The sequence below is a fragment of the Notolepis coatsorum genome (assembly GCF_963971535.1).
Source record: "Notolepis coatsorum genome assembly, chromosome: 6".
NCBI classification, from domain to species: domain Eukaryota; kingdom Metazoa; phylum Chordata; class Actinopteri; order Aulopiformes; family Paralepididae; genus Notolepis; species Notolepis coatsorum.
The window spans coordinates 7065082-7085081 of record NC_140170.1 but is presented as its reverse complement, the minus strand read 5'-3'; the positions used below and the strand labels follow the sequence as shown (position 1 = coordinate 7085081).

Genomic DNA, 20000 nt, shown 5'->3' with positions numbered 1-20000 from the left:
GATAGATAGATAGATAGATAGATAGATAGACAGACAGACAGACAGACAGACAGACAGACAGACAGACAGACAGACAGACAGACAGACAGACAGACAGACAGACAGACAGACAGACAGACAGACAGACAGACAGACAGACAGACAGACAGACAGACAGACAGACAGACAGACAGACAGACAGACAGACAGACAGACAGACAGACAGACAGACAGACAGACAGACAGACAGACAGACAGACAGACAGACAGACAGACAGACAGACAGACAGACAGACAGACAGACAGACAGACAGACAGACAGACAGACAGACAGACAGACAGACAGACAGACAGACAGACAGACAGACAGACAGACAGACAGACAGACAGACAGACAGACAGACAGACAGACAGACAGACAGACAGACAGACAGACAGACAGACAGACAGACAGACAGACAGACAGACAGATAATATGTTTTATTCTCTCTGTCGCAGGCTGTGTGGTTACCCGCCCTTCTTTGAAGAGAATGAGACGCGTTTGTTCTCTAAGATCATGAAGGCAGAGTACGCGTTCCACGCCCCGTTCTGGGATGACATCTCTGAGTCAGGTAACAAGGAAGCACATCACAACTTCACAATGGACCTGACTCACACCCCGCCCTCTTTTCTTGATCCTCCAATCACAACTGTTACGTCCGAAGGAAAGCGACGGTTGTGATTGGACGATCAAGAAAAGAGGGCGTGTTTTTTGGATAGGTCAATTGGAGGGCCCTCGATATAATTTACACTCAATTAGAACAATTACAGTCTTGAAAGGTTTCACTTCTGTTATATATATATTGAAAGGTTACAACAGAAGTGAAACCTTTCAAGACTGTAATTGTTCTAATTGAGTGTAAATTATATCGAGGGCCCTCCAATTGGCCAACCCCAAAAAAATAAAAAAATATATATATAATTATATATATATTTTTTTAAATCATTCATTCTAAAAGCAAAGAGGCCTAGAACGCTAATGGCGCACATACCAGCGAGGCTAACTGCCTAGTAAGAAAACAGGCACAGAGGCACTGAAAGAGGATTTCACCCACTAGACATATCGTAAGGTTATGTATATAACCAAGTTCTATGAATTCTGGTGACGCTCAGCGTCAGTCTGCACTAACTTCACTTCGTGCACATGCACTGAATAAAAAATTCCACAATGTACCTTTACATACCAACATTCGTCTGGCCACACCCCTATCTGCTTACCTTCATAAGCAGGTGTGTGGTCACCTACTCGCCTCCTTCCCAAACTTTCACCACAAGGCGAGATCAAGGGCCGCAGCGGCGTCCTGACGCTGAGCGTCACCAGAATTCATAGAACTTGGTTATATACATAACCTTACGTTCTATTTCATTCTGGCCTCCGCTCAGCGTCAGGCTGCACAAGAGGAGCTGAGCGGAAGCCAGAAGCTCGACAAATGTACCCCGCTGAGGCCCCCCACAACCATCAGACCGGGGAGGACCGAGCCCCCCGACCCTCCCTAATGGAGGGATACCCTCCATATTGGAGGACGGGAGGGAGACGGATCCGACCGTGTGAAGAGGAACTCGAGCAACTCAACGCACAGGGTGAGCAGACCGTGGCTTGACCCCACGACTACGCACACGCACAACCCGCATGCCACCAGGGAACGAACGGAAGGAACAAACCTCGTTACTGCCCCCAAAATCACGGGGTCAAGAGCAAACTCAACCCTGTGGCAAGGCCGTAGCAGCGGAGCGCGAAGGAAGACCCAGACCCACTGAAGGGACCGGATCCCCCGGAAAAAAGGGGGCCCGGAGAGGTCAATGACGCCAGGCATCAAGACCTCACCAGGCGGTCACTTAGTGACACCGCCCCCCACATCGCCAGCGTATTCGGACAGGGCCCCTCCAAGAGCGGGCCCTCCCCCCACTAGTACGCCGCCTGGCACACTGACCCTGCAACACAGGCAGTCAGCATGGCCGTAACTTGAAGCACTCAAAAGGCTAACCATAACGGAAGCAGGCAGCGCACCGGGGAAACCAGGCAACAGGCTGTAGACCCGAGCCTGGAGCACTGCGGACGAGACAGGCGCCAAAGGGGTCAACTGAAAACAGCACCCCGGCGGAAGGGGCGTATACTGGCATTGTTGCGCACCATGACAAAGCCTCCATCAAAAAAAACCCACCCAGAGGGGTCGAGGCAGAGAAGGCTGACACGATTGGTAGATGTTATGAACGTGCAGGGGCACACTCAACCGGGTAACCCGGGAGTTGACTCTGCTCCAACACACCAGGGAATCAACCACCCTCTTGGCACCACATACGGTGGTTGTTCCTATAACCCCTCAAGAAAAAAGGGTTATCCCAGGCCTACGGTTTCAACGAAACATTACTTTGGACCGGGCCCGGCGGCTCGGGAAGCACACAGGTTTACCAGAGGAGGTCCAGAAGACCACCCCAACAGCCCCCTCTTCGCCATGCGTGAGAGAGGAGCGAAAGAAAGGAGAACCAGCCCCTTATGATAGTGCCAGGTACAACGTGTACCCAACAAAGGGTCTCCATAACGCCTAACCCTGTGACACCCGGGCCGACCCGGCATTTTTCCCCCCGAAAAAGTCCCTCAGGGTACCAGAACAGCAGATCTGCATCCCCAGTGGACAACGGGTTAACTGACCTGGACCAGCGCGACCAGAACCAGTCCCGTGCCCTAACCACGCCGACATGCCCACTCCAGGAGAGGGGGTAGGTATGCGTGTTGATCTAAAACATGAAAAGAGGGCGCCACCCAGACGGTCCTATTTGTACCACGCTCAGTGACCCACCCCAAGGGCGTGAGACCCCTCTACCTATGTTCTGATCTATTCCGTTAACATCCCCCAGATATGAACGAGAATCCGTCAAAACCCAGTAACAGGCTCTCGGAAGAGGAAAAAATCCCCCATCCCAGTTGCCCTATAAAAACGCTGTTTTAATAACAAGCAACCAAGGCGTACTAGCCTCCCGCATGATTCTTAACAGAAACACCCGAGCCAGCACTATGTATGCGTCGGGACCCAAACACATCAATGGATAGTCTAACCAGACCCCAACATTGTTCCTTCAAGTCGCCTGGGAGAACGACAAGAAGTTTGTCGTGCTTCATATTCTCCACTCTTTTTTATTAAAAAAGAAAGAAACACAGACTGACATGAATCCCACGTGACGCAGCCGAGGGTAAAAATTGTTTACATGTTTACATCCCGCCACCCTCACCACAGAGGAGAGACGGGACTCCTCAGAGAGACTTCCCACGTGAGCCATAGATTGAAAAGTCACGGTAACATTGAGTCACATGACCAACAGACTCAAGTTACACGTATATTTAGCGTAGTAGAACAGTAAGTTCTTACGCTCTGCCCCGACAACTTGACAACAACAGACCCTACATACGGGTCTAAACTCACGGAAGCCGTCGTCCAATAGAAACGTGCCTAGTGACGTTTGCTATGACGGGGGGAAACCCAAGACTCAACCGCCTGTGATAGGTGCGGAGTCTGGAAAATCCCCCCCCCCCCCCGTGCCAAGCTGCCTAACAGCTTGGCCCTGACCGAATGAAAAGAAAGTCCAAAAACCTCCTGACCAATCAGAAGAGGGAAGGAGGGGTTTATCCGGTACCCCCTCCCAAGCCCAACCCTTGCATACAACAACAACAACAACAACAACAGCCATATGATACCTTCAGTAGCAATGTCAATGAACAGCACAAGCTAATTCAATGCACGCTAGCCACAGACACATCTGTGAACAGGGTTTATAGCAAGGCCAAGTTGTGTATGTGTGAACCCGACACCCGTATCTATGTTGCAAGACACAGCAAATCTGATAGAGAGAGAAGCGGCTGAGCCGCGGTACGGTTTCATACAAGCATTACTGCAACCAACACAATAGTGTTGCAGCTCAATATCACTGTGTAAGCAACAGAGCACACAACTAACCTCTACCTTTATGTGAAGATTCAGGTCGAGGCAGAAAAAACCTTTTTCAACCGAGTGTAGGCTGCAGGCCTTGCTTAAGCTCTAACATGAATGTAACGTCTAGCCCTCCTATCAAACCCATACTAGCGAAAGATTCACACATCGCATACCCATCATATGTTTGGTGAATAAACACACAGTTTGTAACAAAAAATACAGTCCCTCCTTAGGAAGGACTCTTTATTTTTCAACAAAATCATATTAGGGCCGGGAAGGGAACATGGGGGGACCACAGAGGGAAAAAGTCATTATTTTTAGCGATGCCTGCCACGAGCCGCTCGGGATTTTCCACCCCGTGGAGCCCCGGAGGGACGGTAAACGATCGACGGCTGGTCACGACGATCCCTACCGTCACCTCCAGGCGTAGATGGGCCAGCTGCAGTGGCGGAGGTGCCCTCTCTCCTCCTGGCCTTCTTCGCCGAAGGTCCAGCAGTGGCGGTGGTAGCAGCGGCGGCCACGGCGGAGGAACCTCGACGACGCGGCGGCCGTCTGACTCCACCGGCGACATCGGGCGGGGGGAAATGAGGCTGGAGCACGGAGCGCTCCTCCTGCATCTCCCTGCAGGTTGAGGTCATCAGCTGCAGTGCCGACCCGAATAGTCCAGCATCGGAGAGGGGTGCCGTCAGAAGTGGAGTCCTCTTCTTCTCCGGCACACGCGCCTGCTCCAGCCAAAGGTGGCGCTGGACTAGAGTGGCCAGGGCACGCACTTTCCCAGCGGCTATAGCCTGCGGCTGAATCAGATGCAGAATGGCTCCTGCCGCCTGGGCGAGCTGATCATGTTGTAAATCAGTCAGCTCCGTGCCGCCCGTCAGTATCCCAGACATGAATCTCGCCAGCTGCGCGATGTTGGAAGTGGCAGCCAGAGATTGCGTCCCGGAGATAAATGACTGGTCAATCCAAAACGCCAACCGCCTCGCCGATTTCCCTTGGGGAACCGGCTTCCGTAATGGCTCCCACACCACCTCAGGACAAAGGAGCGCCGCCATCGGCCTATCAAGCCGTGGCACGCCCTCCTTCATGCCTTCTACCAAACCCACCACCCGCGTGACTTGCACGTAGGCGGGAGTAAGGCCCATGATGTGGGAGACCACCTGTTCCTGACGGACGTAGGCCGCCATTGAGGGGGAAAATGGGCAGACAACGTCCACCCCTCTCACCGGGCGACGTTGCCATAGATCAGTGGTTCCCAAAGTCGGGGTCACGACCCAAAGGTGGGCCGCGAGCAGCCACGGGTGGGCCGCGAGATGATTTAAAAAAAATAAAAATAAAAAATAAAAATAAAATATTTTATTTATTTTTTTTTTTTTTATTTTTTTTTTTTTTGTCAGGCCACTGAACTTAGAAGCAGGCCAGGACAGTGTTTCTAGTTGTATTCTAAAATTCTATTCTTGTATTCTAAAATGTGACTATATGGTTTTATATTAACTTAATAAATAAACAAAAACAAAAAATCTGATATTTGGCTTAAAAAATCGGTCGCCTGGCAAAAAAAAAAAAAAAAAAAAGCCCGACAATGTGCATTGGGCCGCGGCTCTCTGACGCCTTATTTTCTGGGCCCTGGCCTGAAAAGTTTGGGAACCCCTGCCATAGATGACCTATGAGATTGTCTATATATATTGTTTTGCATTCAGGGGGGTCGACTTTTCGGCCAATCAAAGTCGACTATACAAATCCTTAGTTGGGGACAGGCCTAATATATACACAAAATATATATATATATATATATTTACATCAAAAATAAATGGAATATATTATATTTTCCTTTAGATCTTAAAATGTTTGTATTAACGATGTCTTACCATACACTACTGTGCTCATGAATTCAAAGTTTTAAGAAATATCTCTATAAGAAATGATCTATGGCTGTTAATCAGAAATAGGTCATCTTGCACGATGGTACATTATGAGTTTCTTCAAATTAAGTAGCTCAAATGTCACACATGTTAGACTTGTTGACGTAATCATGTTAGCTAAATGTGGTGCAGGATGTGACCAGATGACCTCAGAGCTTAGTGAAGACCAGAATATCTTGTGACATCTCGTCCCGAGGAGGAGGCTGTAGAGTGTTTGTTTGGCCTGTTGGGATTAGAGTCAGGTATTAATAGCTGCACACCTGAAATCCATTGAAATTAGTGAAGCCAAACCATGTTTTTTTAAACATTTTTTTTTAATATAATACAAAGGAACACGCCAACATTGAGGGACATTTGCTCACGTCTTCTCCAGAGTCAGACAAGAAGATAGATACCAGTTTCCTCTCTGTGTGTTCAGTAGGAAGCTATCCCGCTGCATGTTAGCCTAGCTTAGCACAATGAATGAAAGCGCACAGTATCGGTAGCCTAGCTAAAACTCCTTGAGAGGATACATACTGTACATTTTATATGATGCAACATAACCACCAAGTACAACAATCCTGATCAAATTACATTTGTTTCCATTACTGGTTACAGTTTTATCAATAATTAGATTAGATTAGATTAGATTAAAATGTATTGTCATCATCATGCAGCACAAGTACAGTACAACGAAAATAAGTTTGTCATCCAACCAGAGTGCAAATGTAACAGTAAAGTGCAATAGTAATATACAATGTTACAGGTGATTAAACTGGATATAATATATATGAATTAGTACTACTGAGTAATAGTGTTAATCAGATGTATGTATAGAGTTGTAGTATTAATATGTACAGTGACACAGGTATAAAGACACTTTTGTAGTAATCTGTAATATATTACATTTTTGAAAGTAACCCTCCCTACCCTGTATGTCAGATGTTAACGGTTCTCCTTCTCTCTGTGTCTCTCTGTGTCTCTGTGTCTCTCTGTGTCTCCGTGTCTCTCTGTGTCTCTGTGTCTCTCTGTGTCTCTCTGTCTCTCTGTGTCTCTGTGTCTCTCTGTGTCTCTGTGTCTCTCTGTCTCTCTGTGTCTCTCTGTCTCTCTCTGTCTCTCTGTCTCTCTCTGTCTCTCTGTGTCTATCTCTGTCTCTCTGTGTCTCTGTCTCTCTGTCTCTCTGTGTCTCTCTCTGTCTCTCTGTGTCTCTGTCTCTCTGTCTCTCTGTCTCTCTGTGTCACTGTCTCTGTGTCTCTTTGTCTCTCTGTGTCTCTGTCTCTCTGTGTCTGTCTCTCTGTCTCTCTGTGTCTCTGTGTCTCTCTGTCTCTCTGTGTCTCTTTGTCTCTCTGTCTCTCTGTGTCTCTGTCTCTCTGTGTCTCTCTGTGTCTCTCTCTGTCTCTCTGTGTCTCTGTCTCTCTCTGTCTCTCTGTGTCTCTGTGTCTCTCTCTGTCTCTCTGTGTCTCTGTGTCTCTCTCTGTCTCTCTGTGTCTCTGTCTCTCTCTGTCTCTCTGTGTCTCTCTCTGTCTCTCTGTGTCTCTGTGTCTCTCTGTGTCTCTGTCTCTATCTGTCTCTCTGTCTCTCTGTGTCTCTGTGTCTCTCTGTGTCTCTGTCTCTATCTGTCTCTCTCTGTCTCTCTCTGTCTCTCTGTGTATCTGTCTCTCTGTGTCTCTGTCTCTCTCTGTCTGTCTGTCTCTCTCTGTCTCTCTGTCTCTCTGTGTCACTGTCTCTGTGTCTCTTTGTCTCTCTGTCTCTTTGTCTCTCTGTCTCTCTGTGTCTCTGTAGCCAAAGATTTCATCAGAAACATGATGGAGAAAAACCCCAAGAAGCGTTTCACCACAGAACGGGCCCTTATACATCCCTGGTGAGTTCAGACAGATACGGCTATGTTCACACTGCAGGCTTATTTGCCCCAAAATCTGATTATTTTAACTCATATGTGACTCAGATCTGATTATTTCATGACAGTGTGAACAGCACAAATCACATCTGATCTTTTCAACTCTGATTATTTCAGGTTCAGGGTCAGGTTTACAACACCAGGGCAGTTGGGAGTTCACCTAAGAGTAGACTAAATTGAAAGGTTCTGTTCGGTCCAGACTAATGGATCTGGTTCCGCAGGATCCTTGGACACACAGCGAGGGACACAGACATCTACTCGTCCGTCTGCGAGCAGATCCAGAGGAACTTCGCCCTGTCCAAGTGGAGAGTGAGTACCGTACCTTCTTTATTACTATTAACCCTAACCCTAACCCTGTCCAAGTGGAGAGTGAGTACCGTACCTTCTTTATTACTATTAACCCTAACCCTAACCCTGTCCAAGTGGAGAGTGAGTACCGTACCTTCTTTATTACTATTAACCCTAACCCTAACCCTGTCCAAGTGGAGAGTGAGTACCGTACCTTCTTTAACCTTTAACCTTTAACCTTTACTGTCCAAGTGGAGAGTGAGTACCGTACCGTCTTTATTAGTATTACTTATTTATTTAACCTTTATTTAACCTGTCCAAGTGGAGAGTGAGTACCTTACCGTCTTTATTAGTATTATTTATTTTTTTAACCTTTACTTAACATTTATTTAACCTTTATTTAACCTTTATTTAACCTTTACTTACCGGTCCAAGTGGAGAGTGAGTACCGTACCTTCTTTATTAGTATTATTTATTTATTTAACCTTTATTTTTTTTGTATTTTTTTTTGTATTATTTTTTAAACAAACACATAAACAAACATGACAACATAAAACTAGATATACAAGCATTAATTAACAGTGCACATCCAATGAAATCACCATTTAAATAAATGTCTTATACAAGATATACACCTAATACCTGCTATCTATTCCCCTACACACATATGCTCTCGCTCGCTCCCCCCCCCCCCCCCCCCCCCCGGGCCCCCCCTTGGATAATCCATCCATTATCATTCGCTCCTAACCAGGCACTACCATTATATGCTAGCTTTTATTCTCTCCACCACTTCTAACCACATTGCAATTTTGGATTCACTGAGACCCAAAATTCTTGCTGTAGATATTTCTAGATAAATCACATCGAGATATGTAAGAACCCAAACTTTCCGACACATTTTTTCCGGTTGAAACCATTGTGATGCTATCAGCTTTTTAGCCGCTGTGATACCAGATAAAACCAATCTCTTTAGCTGTATAGGTACTGCACACTCAAAAACATCAAACATTATTTAACCTTTATTTAACCTTTACTTAACCTTTATTTAACCTTTACTTAACCTTTACTTAACCTTTACTTAACCTTTATTTAACCTTTACTTAACCTTTACTTAACACATTGGGTGCCACGCTAGATTATCGGTATTATCTTTCATCATGCACGCATGAAAGGGGGCTTGGAGTGGGGCGCCCATCCGTGCCGTGATGTGACCAACGGGACACAGCACACACACATAACACAGACACAGAGCGATCGCGGGCAAAATAATATCGGATCAACGCTAGATTGGTAATATATAGTCCTTACCTTGTATCTGATGTACTGCAAAAAGAATAATCCAATTATCTGATCCCCGTTCCAAATACTGGTCGCGGTAGTCTGTCCCACGTTATCCAGCATTGCACATGAACGGGCGGGCGGGGACCCTCGCACTCTTAATATACATTGAACACAAACAGTATAGGCACATTTAGTACAACTGAGGACACTTGTATACCTTTACTCTTAACAAGTACAAATCCCCCAAAAATAGTACTTAAGTATTGTAACCAAGTACTTTACACCCCTGGGTCCTCATTTATCAACGTTGCGTACGCACAGATATGTGCGTAACCCCTGCGTACGATCATTTCTAAGCAAAGTGTGGGACTTATCAATTTGAACTTGTGCTTGACTTTGTGCGTATAATCTACGCACAGCTCGGAGAATGCGTAGCTGGCGCCCGTTGGTAGAATATATTATTACAACACGGAAATAAGCTTCTGTGCATTAGTTTCAACACTGGCGTGTTCTGTATGAACCGTAATTCATTATAGGTCATTGTAAAATAGCAACAGTAGTGTAATTATGGTCAAAACCCTATAAATAGCATTTGGAATAATAGGTCTTTCTCTCCGAATGAATGCAGCATGGTTTATAGCGTTATCGGAATATAAATGGTAAATGGTAAATGGCTGCTTTTTTATATAGCGCTTTTATCCAAAGCGCTTTACAATTTGTTACTTACATATTACCCGTTCACACACCAACGGCGGAGGCAACCACGCAAGGTGCCAACCTGCTCATCGGGAGCAATTAGGGGTTAAGTGTCTTGCTCAAGGACACATAGACACGCTGCCCAGGAGGAGCGGGAATCGAACCGGGAACCTCCGGATTGCCAGACGACTGCTCTACCTCCTGAGCCACTGTCGCCCCTATATATATATACGGGGTGTACTGACTGACTGCGCTCCGCATAACTCAACTCGTTATTATTTTGCGCACAGACCGCAGAAACACGGGAACGCTTTGATTATATTTAAAAGGCTTTACAGAATTACACGTATTTAGTTTTACAATGTCAAAGCCTTTTAATATAAATCAAAACGTTCCCGCATTTCTGCAATCTATGCGCAAAATAATAACGAGTTAAGTTCTAACAAAGAACGTATTACATGCTGGGTATGCTGATAGAGTAAACTATGATATGAATAGGAATATGATATAAGGTATACACTGGTCCGTCCGCGAGGATAGCGACGAGGAGTCGGATAGCCATTAAATGCCATTTGAGAATATAGGCTATTAATGCAAAGCGACGGCCTATAGCCTATACATATTATTTAATGTTTTCATACGCGTAAAGATACAACAGCTAGATTAATGATCAAGTTAGTTTATTGTGCAGGGTTCGCAGGGCTGTGTCATGTGCTATTATATATGCGCAAGTTACTGTTGCATAATGTAGGCTATGGGCTGGCTGCTATTATATGTAATTCATATAGGCTACCTAATACCGACAACAAAATAGATTGTATCATATGCCTCTACACACATCATATTATACCCGGTAGCCAATCCATATTCCAGCATGGTTATAATAATGACACACCAACGCGCCAAACAGACAGTGGTTAACGAACGGTCTTTATTAGTATTTTGAGCTGTCCAGGCAGAATTGCAGCAATGGTCTTTTAGGGAGTGGTTGATATCTGACATCACCATGTACAAGTCCGCCAGCATTTTATTTATTATCCCATAACACGGGTTGTCCGGTTGTGTCTTATTGGTTCGGCAGCGCCTCTGATGTGAACAATCTCTCAGAGTTCGCTCGGGTCAGTCCATTATTTCACATCCCATGGGGGTGACCCATTACCATATATGGATAATCGGGGCGGTTCTGGTATGCAAATACGTAAAACCGTGCACGAGCTGCAGCGTAGGATCAAAGTGATATTTATCAAGACAGGTGTGCGTACGACCTGTGTACGCACGTGTGATAAATCCTTTTTTTTTGCGCGTACACACATTCTAAATGATGTGCTTAAGAACAAAGATAGAACACTTTCTAAGAATTGTTGATAAATGAGGGCCCTGGTCTCTCGTTCACAGAAAGCCTTCAACGCGGCCGCGGCCATCAGCCACATGAAGAAGCTGCAGGAAGCCCACGCGGGCCCCCCCGGGTCCCCCCCACCCCTCCCCCACATTGTGGTGAGCGGCGAGGACCTGGACGCCCTGGACTCCAACGGGAACCTCGCCCCCCCGGGGGGGCACCTGGTGCCGCCCTCCGACCCCGAGGAGGGGGGCAGGGGGGCGCGGTCGCTCAGCTTCAGCGAGCCCATGCACGCCCCGGTGGTGACGGAGAGGGGCGCCCACGTGTACCACGTCACGGAGGGCGAGGCGGCCTTCAGGGCGGGCCACAGGTGGGGAGGCTCAGAGCTCTGCAGGGCATCTAGAGTAGTATTGATTGATTTATTGATTGATATTGATTGATTACATCAGGGTCCCCCATTTTCAATTCATCATAACATGACAGATAGACAGTACTGCTACATCTTGACATACAGAGATATAGACAGTACTGCTACATCCAGACATTTATGACATACCAGATCTACAAATATACATTACTGTTTAAGAGTACAACGCCTGTCATATAGACCTATAGCGTTGGAAACTCTGATTAAGGAGAGGAGAGGAGAGGAGAGGAGAGGAGAGGAGAGGAGAGGAGAGGAGAGGAGAGGAGGAGGAGGGGAGAGGAGAGAGGAGAGGGAGAGGAGAGGAGGAGAGGGGGAGAGGAGTAGGAGGAGAGGAGGGGAGAGGAGGAGGAGGGGAGGAGAGAGAGGAAAAAAAGATTGCCGATGTTGTTAGCTACATGCTAACGTGAATGGAATATGCCAGTATAACAGTATAGCATTGTGGCTAGCAGCTAACGTTAGCTCACGTTAGTTAGCCAGCCAGCGAAACTGATGATATCAGGAGCTATCAGACAGTCACCCAAGCGATTGCCAAAGCAGTGCACTCACCAAAGCTGTGGGCTCACCTATCCCATCTTCCTCTTCTTCTTCTTCCTCTGGGTGAACGTTTCGATGACTTAGCTATTAGCTCACGTTAGCTACAACAAGTTAGCTTACACAGTCCAAGCCGGCAATCACGTCAATTACACTACTTCAACTGAGATAAAAAAAGATATATATATCATCAAACGATGCACAATAACTTCATGAACAATAACAAAACACTCCACCCTGGGCCTGGTAGTTGCGGTGGTAGCCCTTTAGCTACGTTAGCTCTAACAAATTAGCTTCTTAAACTGAGATTAAAATGATTTTGTAAACAAGCTGCAGAGTCGCAGAGCCGCAGAAGAGAAACCATTCTCTGATTGGATCACAAGGCTGTCAATCATTCAACCTCCGTCTAGCTGCAGAGCCGCAGAAGATAAACCATTCTCTGATTGGATCACAAGGCTGTCAATCATTCAATCCCCCATTCAATGGCAAGAGTTGAACTGCACGGACCGTGCTTAGATGACGTTAATAGCCTATTTTGATTGGCTATTATTTATTATTTATTTAATCCCGGGTCAACCCAGTGCAGAATGTTTCACCAGTTTGTACTGCAGCCATTACTGCAGTAGTGCAGTGCAGGCCTGAGCTCAGAGCTGTCAATTTTGAAAAAAAATGAAGAAAAAAAAATTCACTGGCATTTTTTTTTACAGAGGAAAACATTTCTAATAAAAAAAATAATAATAAAAGAAAAAAGAAAAAGAAAAATATATATATATATATATATTACATATATATATATGTAAATTGATAATAATTATGAATTATGAGTGAATTTGTGTTTCACGTGTTGTCATAGAGAAACATCCACTGGTATACAGTAAGATTACTAAATGATTAAATGTAAACATGTTGTACTAAACATTCCAAGTATTATGAACATCTACTGTATCGGCCATTAGCGTGTATCATAGGTAATAGGATACGAACATAACAACGTCCCATTGACGACAAATATACTCCAAAAATGAAAGATAGCCTTACAAACATTACGGATTACTTACAGGCAGGGGCGTAGCTGGGGGGGGTAGTTTAGGATGATTCCAAGGGCCCAGCACTGGGTGTTTTTTTTTTTTTTTTACTAGACATCTCTCAGGTGTATTATTGATGCTCTCATTGATACTATGTTTGTTTCTGAAGTGTGTGTGTGTGTGTGTGTGTGTGTGTGTGTGTGTGTGTGTGTGTGTGTGTGTGTGTGTGTGTGTGTGTGTGTGTGTGTGTGTGTGTGTGTGTGTGTGTGTGTGTGTGTGTGTGTGTGAGATATATAGAGAGAGAGGGGGGGCTTTGGTAGACTATTGCATTGGTCCATTCATTGAAGATGAACGCAATGCGACATCCTTTACTAGGCTCACCCACCAACAGTGCAGGTGCTCTACTGCTGATCCGAATGTATAGGTAAAAACCATATTATGCGTTTTCATCAATAAAAAAATTGCCAAATTTTTTTTTGCTCGCTCGCTCGCTACAAATACATTCTTTCATGGGGCCCAGAATCTGGAGCTACACCCCTGCTTACAGACAATGCTTACGAAGGAGCAAATCGAATGGATTATAACAGATGAAAACGGCGTGACGTTCATAATGTGATCTCTCTTCTAGGGACCTTGCAGGTACCACTTCCTGTTTATCTGTGAGGTACCACTTCCTGTTTGTCCATGAGGTCCTACTTCCTGTATATACCACGTTCGACCAACAGGTGGTGCCAGAGCAAATCAAAACCATATACACTGCCTGAGGAGGCAGAACATACACTGTAATCATAGTTGATTGATTGATTGATTGATTGATTGATTGATTGATTGAAAACTTTATTAACAGATTGCAGAATGGGTACAATACAGTACAGCTCAATACACACAATTGTTAAGGGGATGCAGACCAGAGAAAGACTTTCGTCTTGTTTACATCAGGGTCCCCCATTTTCAATTCATCAGGACATATATGACATACATGACATACAGATAGTCAGTACTGCTACATCTATACATTTATGACATACCAGATTTGCAAATACAGTACTGTTTGTGATACAGAAGGAGTCAGGAAAAGGGAGTATATACATTTGACGTAGAAACTGTACATTGGAGGAGGTTGGGTGGGGGGGGTTGGGTACACTGGGATATTGACAACCATACTGGGTAATCTACATTGGAGGTGGTTGGGGGGGGGGGGGGGGCACACTGTATAAACAAGCAAAACTGTACATTGAGGGGGGGGGGGGGGGGGGAGACACTGTACAAACAAACAAAATTGTACATTGGACTATTGACAACCATACTAGGTAAATGACTGTACATTGGCAAAACTGTACATTGAGGGGGGGGGGGGGGGAGACACTGTACAAACAAACAAAATTGTACATTGGACTATTGACAAAACCATACTAGGTAAATGACTGTACATTGGAGGGGGTTGGGTTAGGATATTTACAGGGGCCAGTGTTGAATTGCAGTCTCCCGTAGGTGTCCCTTGAGAGAGGTTTTGAAAGTGGGTAGTGATTCACATTCCTTTACAGCTGTGGGTAGGGCGTTCCACATTGATGTGGCATAATTGCGAAACGTGTTTAGTCCCTTATTTGAGCCGAATCTGGGTTTAACATGATTTGTGGAGCTCCCTCTGGTGTTGTGATCGTGGTATTCACTGACCTTTGGGAAGTATTTTGACATGTACATGGGTACCTTGGTCGTGTAGTGTATCTTGTAGACCAGGCCCATTGCAAGTTGCTGTACTCTGTCGTCTACTCTAAGCCATCCTAGGTTGTCAAAGTGGGCAGGGGTGAGGTGGGTTCTAGGAGTAAGGTCAAGCAGTAGTCTGACCAGTTTGTTTTGAGATGTTTGTAATTTTGTTTTTAGCGCCTTTGAGGTGCTTTGGTACCATGAGGTGCAAGCATAGCGTAGTAATCATAATAATCATAACCACCTACTCATACTATAGTCTACCCATATAACTCTGTATGATAGCATTAACAATAGTGCTGTATATACCATATATATATACATTTATATATTTATATTTACTGCATATACATATTATATATATATATATATATATGTGGTAATTAAAATAAAATATAGCATATATATGCAGTAAATATAAATAGCTATATACAAATATAATATATAATTAATATCCATATCTGTCTGAATATACCTGCATATAATCCTTCTATATATCTACTATACTATGAGTAAGAGTAAAAATAAACAGTATACACAAGGTGCAGTATACACAAGGTGCAGTATACAGAAGGTACCCTAACTAATACGTTGTTTTGGTGGTTAAGAGTCAGACACACTTAGTGGTGGTCAGACAGGTTCTGGCCAGGTGATTAAGAGTCAGACACACTTAGTGGTGAGACAGGTTCTGGTGGTTAAGAGTCAGACACACTTAGTGGTCAGACAGGTTCTGGTGGTTAAGAGTCAGACACACTTAGTGGTCAGACAGGTTCTGGTGGTTAAGAGTCAGACACACTTAGTGGTCAGACAGGTTCTGGTGGTTAATAAGAGTCAGACACACTTAGTGGTCAGACATTCCTAGGCAGTGGCGGCAGGCCGATAGTGGGCGCTAGAGCGCCGCCCTCCCTGGTTAAAAGAGAGAAGAAGAAGAAAATATATATATATATATATATATTTTTTTAGAGCCCTAGAAATAAAATAAACATGTTTAAAATGAATAATATTTACTCATTTTAAGTATGTTTGTGTTTCCAATGCACAATATAACGTTAATATATCAAATATAAATAATAGTTTTTCATTCACAGGAAGTCACTAGTAACTACCTCTCAGGCCGGGGCGAGACATATCACGCACAGCAGGGCGTGCACTGGTTTCATCGCTGTATCCTCGCAGCCAATCAAATAGGTCAACGCACGTAACGCACTGTGCGTTGAAATATGATGTAATATGATGGAAGCCGGGCGCGTTTTCAAGCGATCTATATCATCTAAGCAAGCAGCATCTATACTTTCCGTAGCCGCATTTCTCGGAGACGCTCTCTGATTGGCCGACGTCAGTTTCTACACTGGTTAGGCTTAGTTACTCTTCGAAGTTGGTTACGGTTAGAGTTTGTCTTAGAGCATGACGGCAAGTTCTTTCGACGGTTAAGCTTAGGCACTCTTTCAAAGTTGGTTAAGGTTAGAGTTTGTCTTAGAGCAGGGCGATAGAACGCCAGGTAGTTTGCAGGCTGTTCGATGCGGAAATGGGCAAAGACACAGCTCATCACAGTACTTGTGTTGGTGTGCCTAACTTGGCTAACAAGAAGCTATTTGGCTAGCTGGATGCAGTCTGGACAGTGGATATACATCAACAGTCTGGGACTGTGGGACAGTGGACATATACACTTTATCAAGCCCTCCTGGACCATGTTTCAACTAAACAAAGTGAGTTAATGCGGTCTCTCTCTCTCTCTCTCTCTCTCTCTCTCTCTCTCTCTCTCTCTCTCTCTCGCTCTCTCTCTCTCTCTCTCTCTCTCTCTCGCTCTCTCTCTCTCTCGCTTTCTCTCTCTCTCACTCTCTCTCTCACTCTCTCAACACAGCGTGTTGTTGTTGAACTATAACATTTAATTTCGCCGCGGGTGACGCATAATGGATGAATGAATGAATGGTAACTTGTTTAAAATGACAAGATATATATATGTGTTCATTATTGGATTGATCATACGTGTACTAGTGTAGTATGAATGAACTCGACTTAACGTTGGAAACGGGGTAACGTTATGTCGAGACTCGAGTCAGTATTCGCTTGGTCAGCTGTCCGCTTGCCCCCCCCCCCTTCACCCCCCCCTTCACCCCCCCCCCCCCCCCCGCGCCCACCCAAATGTAGTTCACACCGGCCGCCACTGTTCCTAGGGCTGGGCGATATGGCCTAAAAATTTAATCTCAGATTTTTTTCACACCACATCCGATTTACGATTTTAATACATTTTTTTCTCTTGAAAACTAGAAACACCAAGGAAATCATTCAAATAAACTTTGTTTTTATTTGACACACAAAAATTACTAAACCAAGATGAATTTCCCTATTGGGATTGAAATGCAAACCTAACTCTCACCAATCTTCACTTAAAAAATATATATATATATAAATAAAAGGTGCTGCTTGATCATCAAACAAGAATGAATTTCCATATTGGGATTAATAAAGTGCAAATCTAACTTTCACCAAACATCACTTGTTGTAAAATAAAAGGTGACTCTTGAAAAAAAAAATTATAATAAATAAATAAAAAATTATTTATCGATTTTCGTTTTTCAAAATTGTCCTAAATCATTCATTCGAATTAATCGATACAATCGATTATTCCCCCCCCCCCTCCCTTATTCCTAACAGTTTAACCCTTATGCCCCCCTAACAATTTAGCAGAGTTGTCACCTTGTGCATGAAAAGATTGCATCACGTTCAAGGTCATGAAAAACCTAATTTGTAATATTTTGTTCCAATTCTTTTTTTATGAATACCACTATGAACCTAACTCAACATATCTATCAAAGATTCCAAATATTTCCGTTTGTAGGGTTATGTTTAGGGTTAGGGTTAGGGTTAGGGTTAGGGTTGGGGTTAGGGTTAGGGTTGGGGTTAGGGTTAGGTTAGGGGACTGTTGAGCAAGTGTTGGGGTGGGCACGGGCACAGGGATGAGATTTTACCTTCTCCTAATCTTTCTGTCTGGGTAACCCTAACCCTAACCCTAACCCTCACCCTAACCCTAATGGGAAGAAAACAAAGGTTTTTGCCAGGCTAAAGTGTATAACTTTTTTTTAGAGGTATTCTAATGATGATCCTTTTATATATTGAATATATATCAAAGATGACCAATCTGACCCAATTTCATGACATAATAATCAACACAGCCATCGTTGTACACAGAAACACAAATACATATAGGCAAAAAACACAAAATAGTCGCTAAGGGGGCAGAAGGGTTAAGTGAGGACTGACGTTCATGATGTGGTTCTGTTGCCCTGAAGTGCCCTCCTCTCTGTGTCCCGCTGCAGTAATGCCCCAGACCGGGGTAACAAGATGCAGGTCCAGCCGGTCCCAGACCGGGGTAAAAGCATGCAGGTCCAGACGGTCCCAGACCGGGCTAACAACATGCAGGTCCAGCGGGTCCAGGCGGTCCAGACGGGGGTGTGTTCTGTCATGTGATTGGCTGGCTGACCGGAGGTGGAGCTCCGTTGAGGTAAGGCATTGTTTGTTTAGCCAAAATACGTGAAGAGAAAATTATAGTATTGAAATACATTTGTACTAGTCTACCCATATAACTCATGTAGGCCTACAATAGTGATGTATATACTGTATATATACATTTATATATGTATATTTACCACATATATATTTATATATATATACCATATATACATTTATATATGTATATTTACCACATATATATATCCATATCTGTCTGAATATACCTGCATATAACCCATATAGCTCTGTATGATAGCATGTACAATAATACACCATATATATATTTATTATTACCGTATATATATATATATATATATATATATATATATATATATATATATATATATATATATATATATATATCCACATCTGTCTATATACATACCTGTATATAATCCTTTTTCCATATCTGTAGTTACTATATCTATATCTGCACATATCCCTTACCTTCTCTTACTAGTTACATTACATCCCTGGTGACTATAGGTCTGGACTAAGACATTTCTAATGGATGATTAATTTTTGTTTTGATTAATTGATTGCATTTTTTTGTAGTAGATTCAAATGTATTGTCATCACAAGTACAGTACAACACAAATAAGTTTGGCATCCAACCAGAGTGCAAATGTAACAGTAAAGAGCAACAGCAATATACAATGTACATGCATGCAGGTGATTAAAACTGGGTATAAAATATATAAATTAGTACTACTGATTTACTACTTACTACTGATGAATGAATGAATGAAAACTTTATTTAACAGATTGCAGAATGGGTACAATACAGTACGGCTCAATACATACAATTGTTAAGGGGATGCAGACCTGAGAAAGACGTTTGTCTTGTTTCCATCAGGGTCCCCCATTTTCAATTCATATAGACATTTATGACATACACAACATACATGACATTTATGGCATAGGGACATATAGGTATTTAGTACTGATACATTTGTGACATAAGCGGTATTCAAATATACAGTACTGTTACCCCTAGATCCTGACAGAGTATATACATATGATGGGGAGGGGACTGTACATTAGGAGGGGGTGGGTGGGTGGGAGAGAAATATACATACAGCGGGGAGGGAATATATAATGAAACGCTCTAGACCACATTGCTTAGCAGAGTTCGGTGATGTGAATGGAAACTGTCAAGTTGATCAACCGATTTTGAGTATATGGGGCATGGGACTTGAGCAATTACATTTTTTTTTAAATAACTAAATAGTTACTTTTCACAGTAACTCATTACTTTTGGGTGTAAGTAACTAGTACAGTAACGAAGTTACTTTGAAATGAAGTAACTAGTAAAGTAACTGAGTTACTATTTTTCAGTAACTAGCACAACACTGCAAATGAGGCACTTCCCCATTTAATATGTGCACATTTATGGATGCAATAAGGCAAAATGATGTAAAATAAACAACTAAATGTGTGTTATTGACATTTTATTGTCACTAGTT

The 20000-nt window shown here is 43.7% G+C and overlaps 1 protein-coding gene across 1 annotated transcript in view; it reads left to right on the top strand.

Annotated features, from left to right (window-relative positions):
* camk1ga (calcium/calmodulin-dependent protein kinase IGa) overlaps nt 1-18493 on the top strand; it is a 68717-nt gene extending 50224 nt beyond the window's left edge. Inside the window, exons 8-12 of the mRNA XM_084317624.1 lie at nt 478-590; nt 7622-7700; nt 7958-8045; nt 11397-11707; nt 18342-18493. Of these exons, the coding sequence (XP_084173750.1) occupies nt 478-590; nt 7622-7700; nt 7958-8045; nt 11397-11707; nt 18342-18492 (742 nt within the window). The 3' untranslated portion in view covers nt 18493. The remainder of the gene's footprint in view (nt 1-477; nt 591-7621; nt 7701-7957; nt 8046-11396; nt 11708-18341) is intronic.
* The last annotated feature ends 1507 nt before the right edge of the window (nt 18494-20000 follow it).